General features: G+C 36.0%; 2 protein-coding genes across 2 annotated transcripts; both read right to left on the bottom strand.

Annotated features, from left to right (window-relative positions):
* Positions 1 to 5,700: 5,700 nt before the first annotated feature.
* On the bottom strand, positions 5,701 to 6,153 carry LOC137740785 (protein NIM1-INTERACTING 1-like). Its single transcript, XM_068480589.1, has one exon. It carries the CDS (start codon positions 6,151 to 6,153, stop codon positions 5,701 to 5,703), a length of 453 nt encoding a protein of 150 aa, XP_068336690.1.
* Positions 6,154 to 14,794: 8,641 nt separating this feature from the next.
* Positions 14,795 to 16,662, bottom strand: LOC137738783 (polygalacturonase At1g48100-like). Its single transcript, XM_068478257.1, has 5 exons — positions 16,264 to 16,662; positions 15,977 to 16,144; positions 15,832 to 15,876; positions 15,494 to 15,701; positions 14,795 to 15,378 (listed from the first exon to the last, which is right to left on the bottom strand). Exons 1-5 carry the CDS (start codon positions 16,660 to 16,662, stop codon positions 14,795 to 14,797), a joined length of 1,404 nt encoding a protein of 467 aa, XP_068334358.1.
* Positions 16,663 to 22,204: the final 5,542 nt, after the last annotated feature.

The following is a 22,204-nucleotide window of genomic DNA, read 5'->3' as shown; positions in this document are numbered from 1 at the left end:
ATTACCATCTGGCAATTTAGTGGTTGCAAAAGTTGTATAAAACCCAAGGCAATTATCTGTGGGGGGGTCATTGAATGAATTAAGAAAATATTCTCCAAAAGAAAAAAATATTCGCTCTCTCTCTCTCTGCTTCTCCTTCCTTCATCTCCATACCATTGTTGCTACAACCTCTCTTTCCTGGTGTCCCTCTTGTATGCCCCGCCAATCCAACAACTCTCGCCAAGCCGCCATGGATGCTCGCTTAGCCACAGTGGAGTCTTCTCTGGAATCTCTTTCTCTGATGTTCCATTCCTCCATTTCCACTGTTTTCCAAGCTCATTCCCAAGACAAGGACACTAAACTCACGGTCGGCTTTGAGCAATTCTGCCGTGAGCTTCATTTTCTACAAGTCGGTGGTGTCTCGTCGTCCGATCCGAGTATTCCAGTCCCAGATTCGAGCGTTCCTTCTCTGATTATGACTAAGGATGTGGAGTTTCGCAGTATGACCAACCCCCGAAACCCTCGTCGCGATCAGTTTGATGGCGGTGGCTTCACGCTCGGCCCTCCTTGGTAGCATCGCCTCGATTTCCCTAAATTTACCGACGATGATGATCCTCTTGCTTGGATCTATAAATCTGAGCAGTATTTCAACCTTTACAATGTTCATGACGCTCATAAAGTCCTGGTTACTAGAGTCCTTTGTGTATTTGATTATATCTACTTCTGGTTACTGGTGTATGAAATGAAACTGCTCTATTTTTCTTTTGTTTGCTTACTTTAGAAATTACTTTTAAGGAAAATACATGGCTCCTAGAGTAGGAAATCATTCTTCATTACAAAGAACAATAATCGAACCTGGCAACCTGAGAATTGGAGGAGTTATTTTGTAATCGGGATAAATTGGTCATTTCGAGTCAGGCTAAGGGTTACAAGAAACTGTGGTTGCTCTACCCGCCTTTGGGTAGCCCTATGCTATTAAACAAATGCTGCAGATATGATGTCGCCCTTGCGCTCTGCTTTCTCTGCTTGCTCTGCCCTCATTTCTTAAACGATTTGCTAGATTGCTCCTCCTTCTTGTCACCTCTGTTGTGCTAAATTTCAATGCTGCTGGGCAGCTTTGTTATATTCCGTGTCCAATCAGCATACATAGGCTGACAATTTTATTGTGGTTCCCTTTACCCCAAAAGCTGGTTGCGGCTTAATAGATCCATAGCAGAACTGTAGTGCCTCTTGCTTGTCCCAAGGTATTTCATCGCCGAATACATCATTTTTCCTTGCTCTATTTGTATCCTGATGATAAATGTTTTACTGCATTAATGGAGCAGCTCAATGCCCATCTCCATCATCATTGTCCTTTTCATCTGTACCTGATTTCTTCCATTTAAGAGTTGGTGGTAAAAACAGACATCTTGGCCATCATGCTATGATAGACTGAGTACAATGATTTCTTCCACCGGTTATTTAGTTGTTCTAACTTTTAATGTATCCAAGCGAGCTCATATGTCGGGGTATCCAATTCTTTTTTAAGTGAACTAATGCTGCCAATTAGTATTCCGATCTAATAGTATTCTTTTTCACAACTTTTCACTTGTAATTGAAAAGTCCTAGCTTTGAATCTCGTAAATGCTAAATGACGAATTCGATACCAATTTATTTCTCAAATATATCGTTCTATAAATTCGGAATTATGATATATCTAAAGATTCATCCACCCGTGTCATCTGCAATTGTTTTACACTTAAAACAATGTTCTTTCATTTCTACTCGTCCCATGTGCAATTTGGTTACACTAAAAACAATGTTTTTAATGTCACAAAAACGTTAGTTTGACTTTCCATGTTTCTTTTGTGAATAAAAGAGTTTCAAACTCTTCCCTCACCTCTTGATAGTAATATTAAAAAAAAAAGAATAATGCTAGGAAAATTAAATTTGTAGATGAACTTTGCAAACTAAATGATATGTCACAAACATAGGCGAAGATATATGGGGACAAGAAGGGGCAGTCGCTTCTTCGGTCACTGGAAATCAGCTTTGAGAGTGAGGATCTCGCCCATCTGGTCCTCTGCACTGATATAGAAATATGTTGCGCTACTTCGCTGCTTCTATGTTTTATGCTTTGCTACTTCTTCTGCGTTTTATTTTTTTAAATACCTAGGTCAAAATGATGTCGTTTTGGTCCTGGGATAAAAAAACACAGAACGACGTCGTTAATGAGGACTACGATAAGACAGTCATTATTCAAGAGTCAGTTAAGTTGTTTGATAGTATGAAGGAATTGGGTAAGTAGAAAAGTTTCAAGTCTTATGAGGCTCCATTTAAGGTCATTATGCACCACAACTGTATATGATGACCAAGAGGTATCTTCATACAATGTTGATTGAGGGAAAAGAACCCAATGAGCATACTTATATGAGTCCCTTGGTCATGCCTGCAAGGTGTTTGACAAAATAAACTACTTAACTGCCTCTCTCTTGAATTCCATGCTCAAGAGTTACTCTAGAGAGAATCGTTGGGAAGATGCCTTGTATCTCTTCCATAACATGAAATCTAAGTAAAGATGCAATGAGGTAAAGCCTGATAATTTCACCATTCTCATTGCTCTGAAGGCGACTGCGAGATCAAAGCACTCACATATGAGAAAATCATACATGGGTTTGTTAAGATACAAGACAAGGTTGCACTCAATATGTATTGCATTTATTCCAAATGAGGAGAAATGAGTGAGGTTGTGAAAGTGTTTGACGAGTTTTCGCAACCGAATGTATTTTTATGGAGAGTGACAAAAAGAAAGGTAGAAGCTTCTACTCTTTCATATTTCTCCCCTCCTCCCGACAATTCCTGACCTCACCACTAGTTATATATAATAATAAACACGTTTATCAAAGCTTAAGTAATAATCCAATTATCAACTTTAGTTTACAAAATTTAGTCTACAAATTTACCCTAAAAAATAACCTCAAAGGATGTTAGTGTAATTTTAACATGAGGAGTTTTTGTGAAAACATGAAAAATCTTAAGGAATGTTGGTGTAATTAATCCCATGATATTTAGGCTTGCAATCCCTACAAATAACAAAGTTTGTATCATTCGCAAGACCACCTTTTGCATAACCCTAATACTCATCGTTGCATCTAAGAGCAAAAGAAGAGGTTTAGCATATGTTACGTTTTGTTTTGAGAGCAACTTAATAAAAGTTTTTGAAACCTAACCTTCATTCATACGTTATCATATGTCGTGAGGAAGTTGTGTGCGATCTTTGCTTGTGAGGAAGTCTACCAACGTTCAACGGTGTTCATCTAAATAACACTTAAGTAAGGACGGCTAGCAATACAAAAGTTCAACGTAGGTTTGTTAGTGTATGTCTTGTTGAGTTTTGTACTTTTCAGAATATTTTATTGTTCATTTCTGTTGCGTGGTACGACTGAAATCATGTTTCTCCTACATTCTATTTGATCTACCTAAGTAAAAATTGCAATCATGTACTTTTACATAACTTTTTGGTTCAATCATAAAAGAAGAAAAACTGTTATATGACATGTAAACCACATCTCTGAAAAGTGTGACCTCAATTACAATTTTGAGAAATTTTGATAGATTTGTTATCTTCATAAAATTTCATTGATTTATAGAACTTTTGTGTAAATTTTGAGTGAAATTTATTGCAATCTTGTATTTATTCACGAGATGCAATACAAGTAAATGATAAAATTATATTTTATTGTATAATTACGTATACTAGTATCTAGAAAACCATAATTTCCTTCTTTTTTTTTTCTTTTTTTTTTCTTTTCTTTCTTTCTTTCTTTCTTTCTGCGTTCCCCAAATTCACTTTATACAAGTATTTTCTCTGAATACATGAATCGCATGTACAATTCCACTTCCTAAAAACACACATTATACTACAAGTAGATGTAGATGGTAACATCATATAAGAGTAGTTCCACCGAGGAACTGATAGGTCGGCACCCAGCCAAAAAAATGGCGGCCCGGCACCCAGGCTTTGCACTCTAGCCCAGCGGATAGGCTGGCACCCAACCCAAGCCAGGCAAGAGACTGGCCCAAAATTGACAGACCCATGGGACAGCCTACATGACTCAGGCTGATGTTAGTCACTTTTTTTTTCCTTTTTTTGCACCTGAAAGTGATGGCCTGAGTTCGTTGGAAAATCTGAAGAAAAAAAAAAATTGCACCGACAACATGTTTGCATCAACGCAAAGGTTTCCAACACGATTTATAAGTTAGAAACCATAAGAATAGGATTGAGAACTTACCCAGGTGAAACGCAGGAGATTTCACCGATAATTGGACCTTGAACTCGTCGGAGTTTGTCTGTTTTCCTTTGTCAGAATCACATGCAGGGAATTAAGCCCTTGAATTAACCAATACAGTGATAGAAACATCACCTGGGGTTAGAAATTGAGAGCTCAAGCTCTTAGCTTCAATGGTAGGACCTCGCACCATGCACCGATGCCGCATACAAGGCCATGGTTGGGTTCCTTGAGCTCCAGGGATTACAAAAATAATATTTTGTGTTTGATTTGTTGAAGGGTTTGAAGAGGAAGGAGAAGGAGAGCAGTGAGCTGGAAAAGAGAGAGAGGGAGAGAGAGGGGGAGAGAGAGAGAGAGAGAGAACTGGTGGGAAAAATGGCAAAAGTGATGGGGGTGTTTGATGGATTGGGTAACGAAATAGGTTTTTAAAACCTATTAAAATCATAATTTTAAAGGTCCAATTGGAGATGTATTTTATTTAATCATATTTTAATAAAATGCATTAGGTTATTTTTTTCATTGGGATCTATCATTGTTCACTGAGTAAAAAAATACGCTGATTTCTAGCGCATCTTTATTAAGGGTGGAACTGCTCTAAAGGGCATTTGGGATCCTTGTTGAGCAAATATGTAGTTCTGTATTGGTTGGGTTTCTCCGAATTGGAAAAGAAAACCTCCTTGATACTCCCACGACTGAGAAATATATACTCCCGACGACTAAAATTTTGCCTGGTTCGCTCTTTTCTCTGTTGGGACAATGGATGTTTTGGTTGGGCTAACGCCGTTTGTGACCCTTTATTATTATTTCTTTCTTTCTTTCTTTTTCCCTGTCGACTTTCTTTTTCTTTCTTTGGTCTATTATTTTTCTTTTTCTGTAACAATTAAAAAGAAAAGTAGTCACAAACTTACGGTTGCCGGTTGTCATGCAGCATGATTCATTCATAAAACAAACATTTCTTGCGCCAACAGCATAAAATGGCCCCCCAATTTATTCCCACCTAAAATCATTTTGCTGTTTTCTTAAGCAAGTGAGAGTGTGTTTAAAAGTATTTTAAACTGATTGAAATGTTTTTGATATTAGTGTTTTTTGGAATCAATCATTGGTAAAGATGCAAGTAAATTCTGAAAATGAATTTAAGTACTTTTTGCAAGAAGCACATAATTAGTGTTTCTTCCAAACAAAAACGTTTTTACCAAAAGCACTTTTAGTTGTTTAAAATCACTTCTAAACGAGTTATGGGTCGGAATTCTTCTACTTCCCTCTAGAACCCATTCATCTATCTTGGATTAATATTACAAGGGAGAGTAATTAATGATTTGAATTTTAACATTCAAATTACACAGCATCAAGAACTGAGAACACTAAATTTTAACACAAGAAATTTTAATGAGTTAATTACAGATTAATTTAAGATGTACTTGGAAATCACACACACTAGCTACAAGCCTACAGTCTACAGGGTGAGTTTCAAGTCCAGAGACTCGTTGTTTCCATCATCTTGTTTTTTATCAGCAGTAGTAGCAGTATCATTACAAGAATAGAGAGAATGGAACAGTAAAGGCGAAGGTCCTCGAAACTCCACCTCTTTGGCAAAATCCCCCACCTCAAAACTTGGCACCCAATTACCTCCTCCTGCTGAATCATCATCATCCTCGCTCATTGTTTTTCTCCTCTTTTTGCTGTTTTCCGACAATACTTCATGACCATCACTGTGATCTTGTTGCGGCGGTGGCGGTGTTGCGTTTCTAAATCTTAGACGGTTACGAGCGTCGTGGTAGTTCCGAATCAACGAATAAAACTTCTCAATCTCCATCTCCTCGCTCTCTTCATCCACCTGATCATCCTGATGTTTCCAGACCTTAATATCCACCTGATCATCGGCTCCAATCTTCTTCTTATTTTCCATGGTTGGCAACTTTTGTTGAGTCTTCTGCTTTCTAATCTTAGACTTCTTCTTATGCAGACATACATGCATATATATATATACATATATATATATATATATAGACAACAAAAATCATATACTGATGACGTAATCACGTTAGGGTCACCAAAAATCATCATCCTTATACGTGTAACGTTGTAATACGATGAATTAACAACGAGCCCCGCTGTCCGATTAGGTATAGACAACAAGGACAGAAAGACGAAATAACCCCCACCGGCCGTGACAAAACTACCCTTATTTGATGGAGATAATAGTCAAATCAGGTTGCGAGGAACAAAATGACGTCACCGGGGAAGGGACGTGGCTGTGTTATATTCTCGTACTGGTTTTTTATTCGGTGGGTGGATGAACAGCATGTCGGCTGACGATCCAGAAGCCCGGCCTTGCGTTTCATGTTTGAAACATTGTATATTTTCTTAATACTAATTGCTGGCCCCTTATTTTTGATTGTCGGCCTTAAGATTTTGACCGCCGCAATTTGCAACTGGGAAGGTATCATTAACTTTTGTTATTGCTACACCCACGCAATTAACGTTTGTTATTGTCAGCCATCAATTCTGAAGCTTGACGATGATTGTAGAAAAGATAAAAAAAGAATAGAAGGTAGGGAGAAAAAGGAGAGAGATGAAATAAAAATAAAATGCATGGTATAAAAGATACAAGGAATAACAATAAGCTAACTCATCGTGAACAACTTACTACATCTTTACAGTGTACGGTTTTGATGAAATGAAGACACGTTTATGAGAATTTATTGAAAAATTATAGTATTTTAGATATTTTAAGTATTAGATTATATGTTCTCATTTTCTTGTATCTTTTTAGAGGAGTACGGTTTATGTCCCGTTCTTTTTCATGTTTTTTTCCTTTTATTATGAGGAGTAAGGTTTTTGTTCCTTTCCTGATTAGGTATAACTTTTTTTTCGTTATTAATAAAATTTCTTCTCATACTGCCAAGGTTTCTTTTAAAAATAGTGTTAGGTTATCTAGAGATTCAGTAATTTTAAATAGTTTGTAATTCAATACGAAAAAAAAAAAGTTAATCTACATGTAATCTTCAGATGTATCGACAATCTTATTTATTTTTTCGTTAGTGAAATAATATATGTACGTAGTTTCATATTTCATGCAAGGACTCACATGTAAACCTGATAAACAAAAAAAAAGTCTCACAGATATTCGAATTGAAATTCCTCTCACTGGCTTCTTTTTTGTGCATATAAAACCTCAACTGGATTGGATTTTCCTCAAGATGAACACAATACCCACCATCACCAACAAAACCCCAACAATCTCCCAACGGATTCTCTCTGAGCAGCAACCCATCGCCATCAATTATTCCTCCTTCACATCACCACCAATTCTAAGCAACACTTATTTTTCAACTCACTCAAACCGTTTCTCTCTTAAGATATACTAGTATAGAGCATATACTTTTTGTGTGTGAACAATTTCTCTTAATAAGTGCATTTTTTTTTAATATTACATAATTACTGTTTTGTTCTCCTTATATAAATATTGTGTATCAAAAGTGAAGGTAAAATTGGAAAAATATGATTGTCATTATCTAAAAAAAAAAAAAAGGTAAAATAGGAAAAATAGTGATATGATTGCCATTTTGTCAAAAGGTAGAAAATTATTACTTTGCCCTCTTTTTGTCAATAGTGTGTATCAAAAGTGTGTATCAAAAGTGAGAGAAAAATAAGAAAAAAAAGGGAAAAAGGTTGACAATGAGAATTTTTCTTAATAATAGTATAGATTAGTATATATAAAATGTCGCTTGTATTAATAAATGTGAGAAAATATTATTAAAGGGAGAAACTTCTTATACTTTATTGTGAATGAAGCTTAACGACTAGTTATAAAAGTACGTAAATTATGAATTCTACTTTATTGTACTTTAAAAATCATGGATCTGATGTTTTGCCAAATTATGTTTTTAAATAATTTTGCTACATTTTCGAGGGACTTTTGGCTCAAATGAAGCAAAAAAGTGTTTTTGCTACATTTTTGAAACTTTGAAAATGTGATGGGCTTTGTACCAATGAAAAATGCGATGGGCTAGACTCTGTACCCAACTAGGAAATAAATACAACGAACCACACTTCAAGCCCAATTCCTATAAACAGATAAAAAATTAAAGCGCCAACCAAAAAAAAGCAAAAGAGAAGCAGTCAGGCGTAGAAAAAAATGAAGAGACTTTGAATGGGTCGAAATCAAAATTTAACCTGTATTTTCTGCTTCAACCGTAAAGTTGTTGTGGACAACTTGATTTGATTACAAGAAAAGAGGGAGGAGGAGGAGGAGGAGATTTAGAGAACTTCAAAATTGTGAATTTTTGAGATTGGCAAATTTCTTAATTCGCTTTTATGGTCTTCCGAATTGGAATTGGAATTTGGAACATGAAGTTTCTCCAATTTCTCTTCTCGTCTGTCCTCCTTCTAACACGAAGGAGCAGCCTCCTTTTTCCGAAGTCAAAATTTATTTTTATACATATACTAAGGAGCAATAATAATAAGTGGGAAGACAAGTAGGTTCTTTTACCGCCGAAAGAACACATGCATTATCCTAATTTTGTTTGGGCTAAGAGTCATCGCGTGTGGTTTGAAAACTTCTTTGTGCTCACCTATCTGACTTAATGATGCTCTCAATTTGTTTTTATTTTATTTTCTTCTCACCTTCTTCATTATATGTTTGTTATGTTGATTTCTTTTAAATCAAATAATATTTTTATGAGAACTTTAACGAAAAGATCCATGTACTATTCATTTTAATGAAAAATTACATTTTTACACTAAAAAGTCAATCCTGATACTATTCACTTTACCCTTTATTTTGTTCTTATCGTTAAAACTCAAAGTTTTCAATTCATTTTCATTAGTCTTCCTTATTTTTATTTCATTCAAATTAATTTGTGCAATGTGGAGGGACTTTGCATTACCTCTAATATTATTTCTTTTCGGGGAAAACTTCATAATCTTGTGCGTTGTATTGTACTACCATAAAAAAAAACATTGAATCTTATGGATGCTATTGTAAGATTTTCGAGCATATAATTGAGATTAATTTAATTCGAATAATTAAATTCGCAACAAAAATAATTAAATATACATTCCGGTTGATTGTAAATTGAGATTGCAACAAACAAAGCCAAATGAGATTTATTTACAAGATTCCTTAGCCATGTGCATGAGTACTGCCTTGTGAGATCATCCTTGTTCTTGTGTCTTTCATTTTCATGATTTGTTTTACGTTGACCTCCCTAAATGTTGAGCCTGTAGGAGTGTCATACTGATACCAACAACAGGTGATGGATTCTTTTGTTTTGTTCTTTAATTTTCTTACCGTTATCTCTCAATATATCCAAGGATGGCAAATGACTTTGTTTCTTTACATGTCATTTTTAGGCAATTGCTAGTACACGATATATTAATATCTATGTTTGTGGTGGTAGATGAGAGATGATTTTAGTAGGCTAACTAGATTCCTTTCTTTTCTTGGGTGAACTTTAGGCAGCCTGTCATGCCTGCATGCGACAGTCCAGCATTCCTATGGCAGTATATGTGATGTGCTTCAAATCTCTTTACTTTTGGAGCTTCTAGCACAAGCACTTTCGTCCTCGGCCCTTATTTACTTCCAACTTTCCAAATAAGTTTCAATTTCTCTGTAGCATTATGACACTCTGCTATCATAATGTTGGATCATATGTGATGTTTTTCCTTGTGCACATCATCTGTCTTTGTGATGTTACTTGCTCCTCACCATTCTCAAGTGGAGTGGCTTTATGTGTGATCGTGACTGCAATGAGTGGTTAACATTTGGACCTTAATTTTGAAGAGTGCAAAAAATGAATAGGAGAAACTTTAGTTTCAATGGGTTTTCAGATTAATATGTATGTACTGTATGTGTTGTGGAAAAATCATTGTTCTAAAAATTCTCGCCTAGGCACTAGGCAGCTGACAACCATCTCGATTAATGCCTAGGCGTTTGAAAATTAAGAAAAGGCACCCTAGACTTGCTGAGGCGCCTTCCTATACCTACTAAGGCGCCCGTCTAGCCCGCCTAGCCCGCCCAGATCCACCTAGGCACCTGCGTAGGTTGCGACTCGCTTAAACAGAAAACAAATAACTTTCAATTTGCATTTTATTTTTTCAATAAATTGTAAGAGACTTATTGAATACTTAAATGAACACACATTATATGCTTGTTCCCCATAGTTTCATTATGTTCCAATACTTCATAATATATATGTCATTCTATATTGTATAGTTTATGATGCAATTATATATATTTTAAGTATAAACAAACACTTATTTACACAAAATATAATAGATTTACTTAAATCTGCCTAATCCGTCTAGGTGCCTACCTAGCCGCCTAGGTGCTAAATCCCAACCTGCCGCCCAACTAGCGCCTATCGTCTTTTAGAACTTCGAAAAATTTTATAACTTTTTGGGAATATCTCAGCAATGTATCATGCATATGAAATGCACTATGTCCATTGATCCCTCACAGTAAACCCCACCCTGAGAAATAAGTGGAGAGCATGGACTTAAGGGTTCGAAACCAAAACTCTAATACCATGTTAACTAGACAAATATTGGACCCCGTATCAACCCCAAAACATGTAAGTTGTATTCATATTTTGATTTTTTTTTGAAATGGCTGGATGAAGAAACTACTTAAGATTCTGAGAAGAAAATGTCATGGGCCAAAAGCCGAAGAGCTTAATATGTAGAACATAGAAAAAGGCAAGGGACCTTTAGTTACATGGGAATTTCTTTTATATATCCCAGCTTCAGAGTTCTCAGAAATTCTTGTCGGTGCTGAGAATTTTGTACAAGACAACAAGTGCCAGGCCCGGCCCAAGCCCAGCGTAGGCAAGGCGACCGGTTAAGGTTCAAAAAAATATGGGGCACCAAAATTATTAGGGTGATATATTTATATATGTTTTTAAAAGAATATAAATTTATAAAATTTGGTTTAGTGACAAAGAAATTTAACTAGAACTGGTGGTTTTAAATTAATGAGGAGGTCTTAAGTTCAAAACACCATGTGTGCTTTTAATTTTTACAAATTTCTTTTCATAACAGTATAAATTTATAAAATTTGGCTAAATGATCAAGAAGTTTAATTAGAAGCAATGATATTTGTTGTTTAAAATTAACGAGGTCCTAAGTTCGAAATGATATGGGCATGTTTATTTTTTTTCAATTTTTACAAATTTTTGTTTGGTTGTTAATTGATTTACTAGCTAGTAGCTATGTGTGTTGCTATTTTTAAATATCCGTTCCAATTCAAGTCTAATATTCAACAAAGAGTAACGCGTAGACTAAATTTTTAGATCAAATTTACAAATAATATTACGTGTCATCAAAATGTTTAATTTAGTGTTCATCGATTACTTATACATATCCTTAAAGACTCGAAAACATTATTATTTTTTAGTCTTATATTGACGAGGTTAGTAAATAAGAAAAAATACCTCACCTCACGATTTATACAAAAACACTTTAAAAGTTCAAATGGAAAACAAAACTCATAATCTATCTACTTGTAAGCCCAAAGGTTTTTGGTTTCCTTCCCTCGATACAAAATAAATTAGTTATTATGTGTTTCTAAATTATTGTGTTTGAATTGTTTTTCTAAATATAATTTTATCGATATCTTACGTGTGAAAACAAATAATTTTTTTATATGAAATGATGGCACATTTTTTAGCATCGTTTCGGACCTTAAAAATCTCTAAACCAACCCTGACAAGTGACAAGTGCCCCATCACTGAATGTAAACTAATACACAAATGAGATACTATGAAAGTACTTGATGAATGCTGAGGCCCTTGAGATGTTTAATTTATTAACTATGGAGAGAGGGAGGGAGAGGGAGAGAGAGAGAGAGAGATTGCAAAGGCAAGTTTGGTGGGTGGCCATTGGACATTAGCCCATGCACCTACCTACAATTTGTCAGAGCATACATATATATACAGTCTATACAAACCCGAATGGATCCTCATATATATCAACTCAACTCCACAGAAACCATTGATTCTTGAAGCGTCATGTATATACGTATGATAACACACACACACACACACACACACACACATATATATATATATGTATATATGCATGTATGTATGTATGATTGTATTAGTGTGTGTTGCCACTGCGCGTGCAAGAAAAGAAAGCTAAAGAAGATTGCCTTTTGTCCCTCCCTCCACTTCATTCTCAATTAAAGTTAGTGCTTCTGACTGCAGCTTGGGGTCGACAATCCTCTCGTAACTTCACTTGCTCCCATAAGAGTAAGAATAATGTTAAGTAGATCAAACTTGTAAATTATAAGATGTGTTACCAATAGAATATAAACACGCTAATCAATATTTAAGTAATAATTAAATTATCAACAACCACATTTTATAATTTACAAAACTCAATATAAACAAATAGTCTCTCTATTATTACACCTGTTACAATAATATATATTCTCATTTACACATTTCTGGGCATTATTCTCTAATATCTTCTTTTCTTTCTCATCCTGTCCTTGCAAAGAATATTATATTTTATGCTTTTAATTATTTTGAACCCCATTTTTTATATAATAATTGTCTCAATATAACATACACAAACAAATTTGGCATGCAGAAAATTGGAATCTTCTACTTTTTGTAGGGTTGATCAGGTAAAAGTAAAGGGTCTTATCATTCTGTCATCACGTTGCCAAATCATCATTAAATAAATAGTTCTTTCTAGTTAGCTATGTCACAATTACGTCTATAATTTAATAGTAGAAAGTTATAGCAGCCACAACGTTTAGACTTTAAAATGGTGGGAGTTTGTTGTTGCGGCTGAGAGGGATGAAACTAAAATATTCAAGCTTATTATACATCAATATGTCTCAAACAGGATTAAGTTTTTAATCAGTACTCGTTTTTTAAACACTGCCTAGAGTTAATTGGTGGAGTTTTTCTAGTTTACTGATTGTTTAGGAAGTGAAACCATGCCTAATATAAGGTTAGTATTTGCATTTGAATTTGTATCTGAAGCAGAATAAACAATTGAAAAAATTATGAGACAATGGTCGTATTTGCATTTTGACCTATAATATATTAAAATGAAGATAGGAAAGTGTAGAATAAGATTATACCTATTTCAAAGCCCAATGGTTGTCGGAGATGGCCGGAAAATAGCCTCAAAGTTGACTGGTCTTTGGGGAAAACTGGAAAAGTCGTTCGAAACTGGGTAAATTTTAAACGTTCATAACTTCTTCAATACTCAATGAAATCGAGTGATTCAAAAATGAAAATCATACTTCTCGATGAGACAAAGAGAATGGCACCTTCTCGACGGCTAATTCATGTGGTTTGGCAAAAAAACGGCTCGAAAGTGGCTAACTATTTTTCGAGTTAGCCATTTTCGAGCCGTTTTTCGACCACAATACAGTGAATTAGTTGTCAAAAAAGGTACCATTCTCTTCATCTCATCGAGAAGTATGATTTTTATTTGGAATCACTTGATTTTGTTGATTATTGAAGAAGTTAAGAACGTTTAAAGTTTACCCAGTTTCCGGCGAGTTTTCCAGTTTTTCCGCGGACCAGTCAACTTTGAGGCTATTGTCTGGCTATCTTCGGCAACCATTGGGCTTCCAAATAGGTATAATCTTGTTCTACACTTTCCTATCTTCATTTTGATATATTATGGGTCGAATTTGGTTAAGAAACGATTGAGTTACGATGCTTTGAAAATTGCCTAAACTTCCAGCCAAGAGCTCCAGAACACTTAACGGAGTTTTTAACCGAATGACCAAAATGATGGATGGTGGACAATCTCAGGGACCATTTATATTGATTTTCAATCTCAATAATTAAAGTAATGTGTTATGCAAATTTCAGAGGCTATTTTAACTATTTAGCCATTCTAGAAATAATGCTAGAGCGTATGTATTTTTAAGTTGCAATATTGCATGACACTTCTAAACTGGTGGCCGCCCCTTGTCTGCATGGTCTGTCGCGATTTTTCAATTTTATATGCATTTTCACATACTTGTGTTTGTGCACTTAATGAGAGGAAAGAAAACATTTTTTATTAGTCTCGTCATCTGTAAATGGTATTCATGGCCGCTGACCTTTAATTTACACTTTCTTTTCTACCTGCATTCGGCACTTTCTTTTTTGTTTTTGGATTAAATAAGTTAATAGAAAATTAAAGAATTTTTTTTTTTTAAAAATAAAATGAGTGTGGAAATCACTTTTCGTGATTTTATGTACGGGTTGTAGGTTTATTTCTACTAGCAAGGTCTCTTGTATATTTCCCAACAAATACTTGCAGAGTGTAAGGTTACTGATGGATTGTGGTGGAATAGTCCGGACCTAATTTCATTAGCTTTTTCAATTAGAAGAAAAGAAAATTCATATATAGACATCAACATGAGGAAGAAAAAACAGAACATACTTCATATTTATGTATATATGTAGGGAGCACATAAAACAACAGTCGTCCTCTATAATCACATAAGGAGGTTTACCGGATGGACGGATTCATAATCCCTCAACTAATTTTGCCCAGACGTGGATTACTTTACAAATGAGACCAGTTAATCAGCAACGCTCAATTTCATGGCCCAGTAGGGATCGAGGAACACCATCCAACAAGCAAGAGACGGGTGGAATTGTTGGTGTCTGCAGCTCTCCATAAGCATTCCAACAATACGGATCAGATACCTTATATCCTACTGCAGGAAGGAGCTCAACTTCTGAGAGTGTCAAGTTAGTGCATGGGAGAGCATCACTACAGGCAAAATGCATTGGTGAACTCCGAACGTCATAAGTCCCCTTTATGTTCGAATAGAGTATGTCCGATACAAACACTGCTGAAGTTTGGTTGGTGCACCGTTTGGTAAGGCAGTAGTATTGGTCAATCATAATAGGGTTCCTAACATTATCCATGTGAATGTTACTAAATGTTACTCCAGACACCGATCCAGACCCGCCCTGCCATGTCTTGATCCTAACTCCATTATCCGTCCCTTTCATTATCGAGTCCCTAACAGTAATGTTAGAGACGCATGCTCGTGAGTTGTGATTTCCGAGACTCCCAATGCTGATTCCATGACCAGGTCCACAAGTAAGGTTCCTTATGTTTACATCATAACAGCCTGATCCAATCGATACACAATCATCACCTGCAGAACAGAAGAGAGCTGGGTCTTTTAACATACAGGTAGATGATGTAACGAATTTTTCATGAGAAAATTAACGAGGAAAAATTGAAGATATTGGAAGTAGTTTAAGGCTAACCATTAGCAATGACTGAGTTATAAATTTGGACATCATATGTTTTCTCTATATGAATCCCATCTGTATTCGGACTGTTAGCAGGTGATGATATAGAAATGGATTCTATATGCACATTCCTGCAACTATCAAATCTGAAGTGGAATTGGGGGCTATTCTTAATTCTAAGTCCTTGAACTGTCAAATTGGAGCTCATAAAGAACCTAATAGCCTGCATTATTCAAATTTATGTCATTAGAGCTCATTACTAAACATATATAGCTGATATATATATATATATATGTATGTATATATACACACTTATATATATGATAAACATATATGCAATGTTTTCAACTCACAATTGGGCTATCACATGGTCCTGGCAATGTGGTTCCATTTATGCCCTGTGCCATCGAATTTTCATGGAATCAGAAATTGCTTGAATCACCCCAAAAAAAAGTATCAGACAGAATATGAACAAATTTATATTTTAAAAAAAAATACCCTATGGGGTTTGCAGGGAAGATTCCACCATTTCTCTCCTTTCCCGTCAATTACACCACCGCCTTGCAGCAACATCTCGTTGATTCGGTAAAAGACCAGCCATTGGTGCCTGCTGATGTGCTTTGGCCAGGATCCTGGTCCATCAGGTGGCACTAGAGTTCCATCAACCTTCTCATTACCAAATATACACAATACCAACAAACAAAAAAAATAGTACTCCATCAACTGATTGGCCCAAAGTAAGGTAAAGGTTAATCCAAATCAAAGGCCTAAAATTAGTACATTACCTGTAACACCAGGCCCCCAAGGCAGGGACCAGTGAATATTGTAGATTGTATCATGAATGAGAAACCTTGGGGAACAAGAATCCTTGCAGCAGATTCATCACTTTGGCAGGCTGTGTCCCATGCCATCTTAAACGCCGTGGTGTCATCAGTTTGGCCATCTCCAACAGCACCAAATGATCTTACATCAAAAATACCGGAGGAATGATACGGCTTGGTAGGCGGCTCTTCGGGAGGAGTAGTGGGATCAGGCGGAGAGCAAGGAGGTGGTGAAATGTGGGATTGCTTGTGAGAGTACGTCTGTTTTGTATGGTTATGCCATCTGCAGGCTTGGTTGGACACTAATAAGAAGCAAAAGAATGAAATGCAGAAAACAAGCAGTGAAAACTTGCAATTCTTCATGTTGGGTTGCTCAGTATAAATTAATTCTATAAATAACAAAGAAAAGTTCTACTTTTCACTTGAAATATATGGATGAATTTCAGGAATTTTATGGGGTTAATTTGTCACTGTCAATGTCATGACACAAATGTGAGAACAAATTGAACCCTATATTTTGGGAAGTAGAAACCAGTGGACGCTGTATGCAGAAATAAATATGCAGAAAGGCTGATGAGCCTTTAATTATGCAGAATATAAACTACTACTAATTATATATTTTGGTAAGTTGCACAAGGTGAGAAGTTGAATTTTTGGGTTTTAGAATTCATGCAGAATATAAAGATGCATAAAGGCTGATAAGCCTCTATATATAATAGTTTCTAGGGTTAGTGGAAGGTCTTTCTTTCTCTCTTCCTCTTGTTTAATTTAATACTTTCATGTCGCGGGAAAAGGAAACCAACCAATACCATTGGGGCATTGGCTTCTCTTTTTTATTTTTTTTAACTTTTATTATTTTTTATTTTTTTATTTTTTACAATAAGAGATAGAGTGACATTTCATAAAACATTACAAACAGGTACATAGGTGTCATTTTGGTACAAAGTTCTAGTGATCAAGAAATTGATTTGGAGTGAATATGCTCAAACAAACAACTTGAGTAAATCCCTAAACAACTATTACAAGTACAAAAAAACTACAATCGTCACCAACACAAATATGTCACAAAGACAATAGACGCAAACATATTCGTGTTGGTGACTACAGCCGGTCATCGCCGAATAGCGAGGTCACACATCAAGACACATAAAGTCATCACTCAAACGCAAAGACAACATCCAACCAATGCTATAACGCGACCACAACACTCGTTAAGGGAGACAACAAACTACCCTACGCCGAAAAGAAACCCACCAACCGACATTCAGGCCACGGTTACCTGCAACCTCGCCGTTCTAGTGGAGGAATAACAAGATTCATTGAAATGGGTGGGTTAGGTGGGTAAATCCATAAGCCCCGCCCCTCCACCCCACACCCCAAAATGTCCCTCGCATGACTGTCACTTTCTTTGGTCCGAAATGTAGTTATTGCAAAAGTGGCAGGATCCGACCCTAGTTTCCCTCTTCCGGTTTTTTTACTATTGAAAATTAATTGACCAAAAACCAATTCGATTTGATTGACTAACAACAGAATTATTACAGAGACGGATTACTAAAACGAATAAAATGACTGTCTCATCCCTTGTTGTTAGGCTTTTGTCTTTCATATTATTCCATCATAATTTTTGAGGTTTTGTCATGCTTTAAAGTTGTTGCTTGATTTCCCGTCCTTGTTGTTGCATTGCATCAGAAAAAACCTAGTTATATTACGAGGTCGATGTATTACAGATTCTTTACTGGAAATGGTTAAGATAAGTGAAATATTACATTAAGAGTGAGTACCTTTCCCTAATGGTTTGTTTCTTCATCATTTGTGGCAATCTAGGGTTACAAGTTTGGTTCGCAATATATATGCTCCATGGTTGCAGTCCATTTGTTGGAGAATCATGAAAATCATTAGGAAATTTTGGCTATTTTTCTTCCAACATAATATAGTTTGGTATTGAAGTATATATATTAAACTAAACAACAAACTACAAATATGTATGCATATGATGCAGTCCCCTTCGGTTTTCCAAGTGCAATTGGAAATGAAGTGACTCTGGCCGAAAAGGATTTCAGAGTTATCTTTAACTCTATGTGGGGCCGTGGATTTAACACTAGGCTATCCAAAACCGTCGCGCAAATGCCAAAACCATCGTCAGAGCGGCGAAGAGAGCATTGCGCAAAGCTCGTGATGTAAGGCATTGCGCGACGAAGGAATGCTCTTCGTTGCACGAAATAAAGGTTGCGGGATAGAGTTGATGGTCGTTGCGCGTGACCGAGCGACGAAACTGGGGTTTGACCCCTAAACTCTTGCGCGATGAACATAGATGTTCGACCTACAAACTCTTGGGCGATGGATATAGAGTTCATCGCAGTAAGATTTTAAAATTAGTTTTCTTTTAAATAATTTATTATTTATTCAGTATTTATTTAATTTTTTTTTCCTTTTAAATGTTGCTAATATTGGTTTATATGTAAAAATTAATTTAATGAAATTAAAAATAGAAAATGTAAAGAAGAATATTGAATTAAAACATTATTGAAAATGTACATCTAATGGAAAAATGCATTTTTAAATTTGAAAACAATGTAAAACAAAACTAAATAAGAAGTCCTCAACGTCACAATCGCCGGCTATTGGTATTGATGCTGCATCGAGGGGCTAAGAGGTCGTAGTTGCTGTAGCGGGGGGCTCGGAGGTTGTTTCTGGAGGTGGTTCAACGTCGGGGAAGTGAATATCAGAGATTTGAAGTGCACGACAAATTTGGTTCATCAAATTGTTTTGGGTCGTAATCCGCTCCTTCAAGTCTGCCACTTCAAATGTTAGCGTTTCGACCTCCTTTGTCCTTTGCCTGGAGGATAAGGCAGACGAGTCCCGAAGGTAGGCTTTTCCAAGTCCCCGTGAACATTCCCATGCGTACGACCGAAAGTTTGATCGAGTGTGTCTGTCATGATCTGAAAGCCAGCATCCCCAGGGGAAACACCTCCTCGATCGGGATCTTTACGGAAAGCTGGGAAGCCACCTCCTCTAGATTGGTCTAGCCCTTCTCCACCATGGTGGACTAGAAAAATGAAATAAACAAATTAATTTTAATATACATGTAATTAATATTAATACTAACTGAATATTAAAAAAATTGAAATAACTTACATGAAGCTGCTCTTTCAGCTCATCCCCAGGCTGAACGTGTGACATCCCACATCGCCCAGGGGAGTGATCCTTAAATATATATTCCCATCCCTACCTAGCACGAGGCCTTTTGGGAGCTCACTGGCTTCGGGTTTCGTAGGAACTCCGAAGTTAAGCGAGAAGGGGGCTAGAGCAATCCCATGATGGGTGACCCACTGGGAAGTTGCTCGTGAGTTCCCAAAAACAAAACCGTGAGGGCATGGTCGGGGCCCAAAGCGGACAATATCGTGCTACGGTGGTGGAGTGGGCCTGGGAAGTGGTCTGCCCCGGGCCGGGATGTGACAGAACGTACACCTCCTTGAACATGTCAATTTCAGGAAACTTTTACTCCCCTGAAAAAATTTAAAAAGTGTTAACATAGATTACCAATTGTTTAATAAAGAGTACAAGGATTGAAAACTTAAAATAAATATACGATTACCTTACGTCGCTTCTCCAACCTATAAGAGAAGTATCGTGAACCGGCTCGGTGAAGAAGTTTCTTCTTCGATCAATTGATTGAGTTTGCCCTCACTTTTTTCTGTTGAATTTAAAAAATTAAAAATAAATTAAAAATAAAATAAAATAAAATAAAACGTATAAGTGTAGATATTTATAACAAATGAACGAAAAAATGGAAATTTTATTTAAAATTGTAAAATTTCTGATTAATATATTATTGAAATATATATTATACGTATGAGGTATTTCTTGTCTTGAAAATGGCCGCAGAGCCACTCTTATTCATCCCGACGATCCACCAACTCTATAGGGCACCCAACTGCTAGAGCGACCTTCGGGCCGTAATATAGTTCATAATGCTTGTGGAGGTCGCTCTTCCATTGAGTGAACCTACCGGAGTAAAGGATAATTGATGTACTACATTTGATTGGTATCGAGGTTGGAGGGCTCATAGTGATGCTGCAAAACTCAACAAATAAATAGTAGTTAAAATTTAAAATATTTGTATACTTTTATAAAAATTTAGTATTTGAGGTTGAAAATACTTACTGATAATTCTTGAAGAATGGCTTGACTTCATGTGGGACGGCTTTCCATGACTTCCACATGAGGGGGCAATGGTTCCTGATAACCAAGACAATGTCGGTGGCCAATGCACTGTGCTGCTCCTTTGTGGCAGCTGCACGATGTTGAGGATCCCACATAATGGTGATCTTCTCGATCGTGGTGCGAATGGACATCTATGACATCTTAAGTAATTTGCAAGGGCCCTTTTTTTTTTATTTTTATTTTTTTTATGAAAAACCAAATCTATTTTCTACCGAAAATTAGGTAGAACCTCCCCTAAAACTATAACATTTCCTAAAACTTGCATACAATATAACAACAAAAACAACACATCCACCCAACAATTCAAATAGTTTATACCACTTGGGGACGGTAAAACAAAATTTACAACTTGTTGATATGACTTCACACTGCGAGTCTGCAACAAGTTTTTGCTTACAAGGTTAGGTATACTAACTTAAATCGTTTATAGTAGTGGATCTACTAATATAGAGAGACGATTTAGATTAAGGAGTAATTATGCAAATAATTAGACAAAACCCGTGAATTGAGTAAGGTCAGACTGCTTATAGCCTTATTGCTAAGATGAATTAGGTTGAATGTTCATTATCTTAGAGAAGGAAAACATAATTAAAGCTGGTCAAGTTTCATTGTGCTTTAGTGCCAACTAAAGTGCGTGCATGCTGATGTGAAATATTCTAACACGCAAATTAAAATCCTATGATTGTAGTATATGAAAGTATGGATAGTTTTAGGCCGGGGATTAGAAGGGATGCTAATCTACTCTAAACTGACTTAAAAACACAAAACTAAACTTAAAAAACACTTAACTAGACTTATATGACTCAAAACAAACTAAAAAGACTCAAAATAGCACAAAACAATCAAATAGACTCAAACTAGACTCTAAAGGGTGATTTGGACCAATTCTAACTTAACTTTGACTCAAAACACTTAAAAAAACATAAATTTGGATAGATTCTAACTAAAAGACACAACCAAGTAAAGGGGGATTGGATTTTGGACGAAATTAAGGTAAAAACAGGCAGATTGTAATCATGGTTTCAAAGTCTCCTCTAGCTAAAACAAGTTTAGCTCCTCATGTTTGCAAAACAAAGATAATTAAACTTAAACATTAAAAACAAAGATAGAATACACCTAGAAACACTCCAGGTGACTCCTCCTTCCTTCCTTGCTGCGCACAATGGGGATTTGTGTGAATTTAGGCTTTTAAGGTGTGGTGGATGGTGTGGTGTGAATTTGGAGTAGAGGGTGGTGTTTTTTGAGTGTTGTGGCATCATGTATTTATAGGGTAAGGGGAGGCACGAAATTGGGCTGAAAAGGAGAGGAATTAGGACTCCAAATCACCAAAAAACAAGGACACTTTCAATCAGATTCCAAGAAGGACATGGAATGGTCCTTGTGGTAGATTCTAGAACTTCTAGAAGGGTTACATGTAGCATAAACTTAGGGCACGAAAATAGGGCTTCTAGAACATGATATTCAGGTGATTTAATGTGAAAATGAGTCCTCTTTGAAGTTGGAATTAAGGTAGGAAAAGATTAGGATATGATAAGATAAGATAAGGTTGGATAATGTTTGGATAAGATAAGGTAATTTGGATAATATTACTTCTTTGTAACTGATTCCTTATCTTCCAAGTCTTCAATTTAATTCTTTTAGATGTTAATCACATTCCTAGCCTCTCTTGATCTTCAAATTC

This window comes from Pyrus communis, chromosome 7, assembly GCF_963583255.1.
Source record: "Pyrus communis chromosome 7, drPyrComm1.1, whole genome shotgun sequence".
Taxonomy (NCBI): Eukaryota; Viridiplantae; Streptophyta; class Magnoliopsida; order Rosales; family Rosaceae; genus Pyrus; species Pyrus communis.
The sequence above is the reverse complement of the archived record's forward strand: the minus strand, read 5'-3'. Positions and strand labels throughout refer to the sequence as shown.

Coding starts and splice junctions, on each gene's coding strand:
- LOC137740785 (XM_068480589.1), bottom strand. CDS start 6,153: ATGGAAAATAAGAAGAAGATTGGAGCCGATGATCAGGTGGATATTAAG.
- LOC137738783 (XM_068478257.1), bottom strand. CDS start 16,662: ATGAAGAATTGCAAGTTTTCACTGCTTGTTTTCTGCATTTCATTCTTT. Junction 16,145..16,263: donor TTGGGGGCCTGGTGTTACAG/GTAATGTACTAA, acceptor GGTAATGAGAAG/GTTGATGGAACTCTAGTGCC. Junction 15,379..15,493: donor TAACTCAGTCATTGCTAATG/GTTAGCCTTAAA, acceptor TCTGTTCTGCAG/GTGATGATTGTGTATCGATT.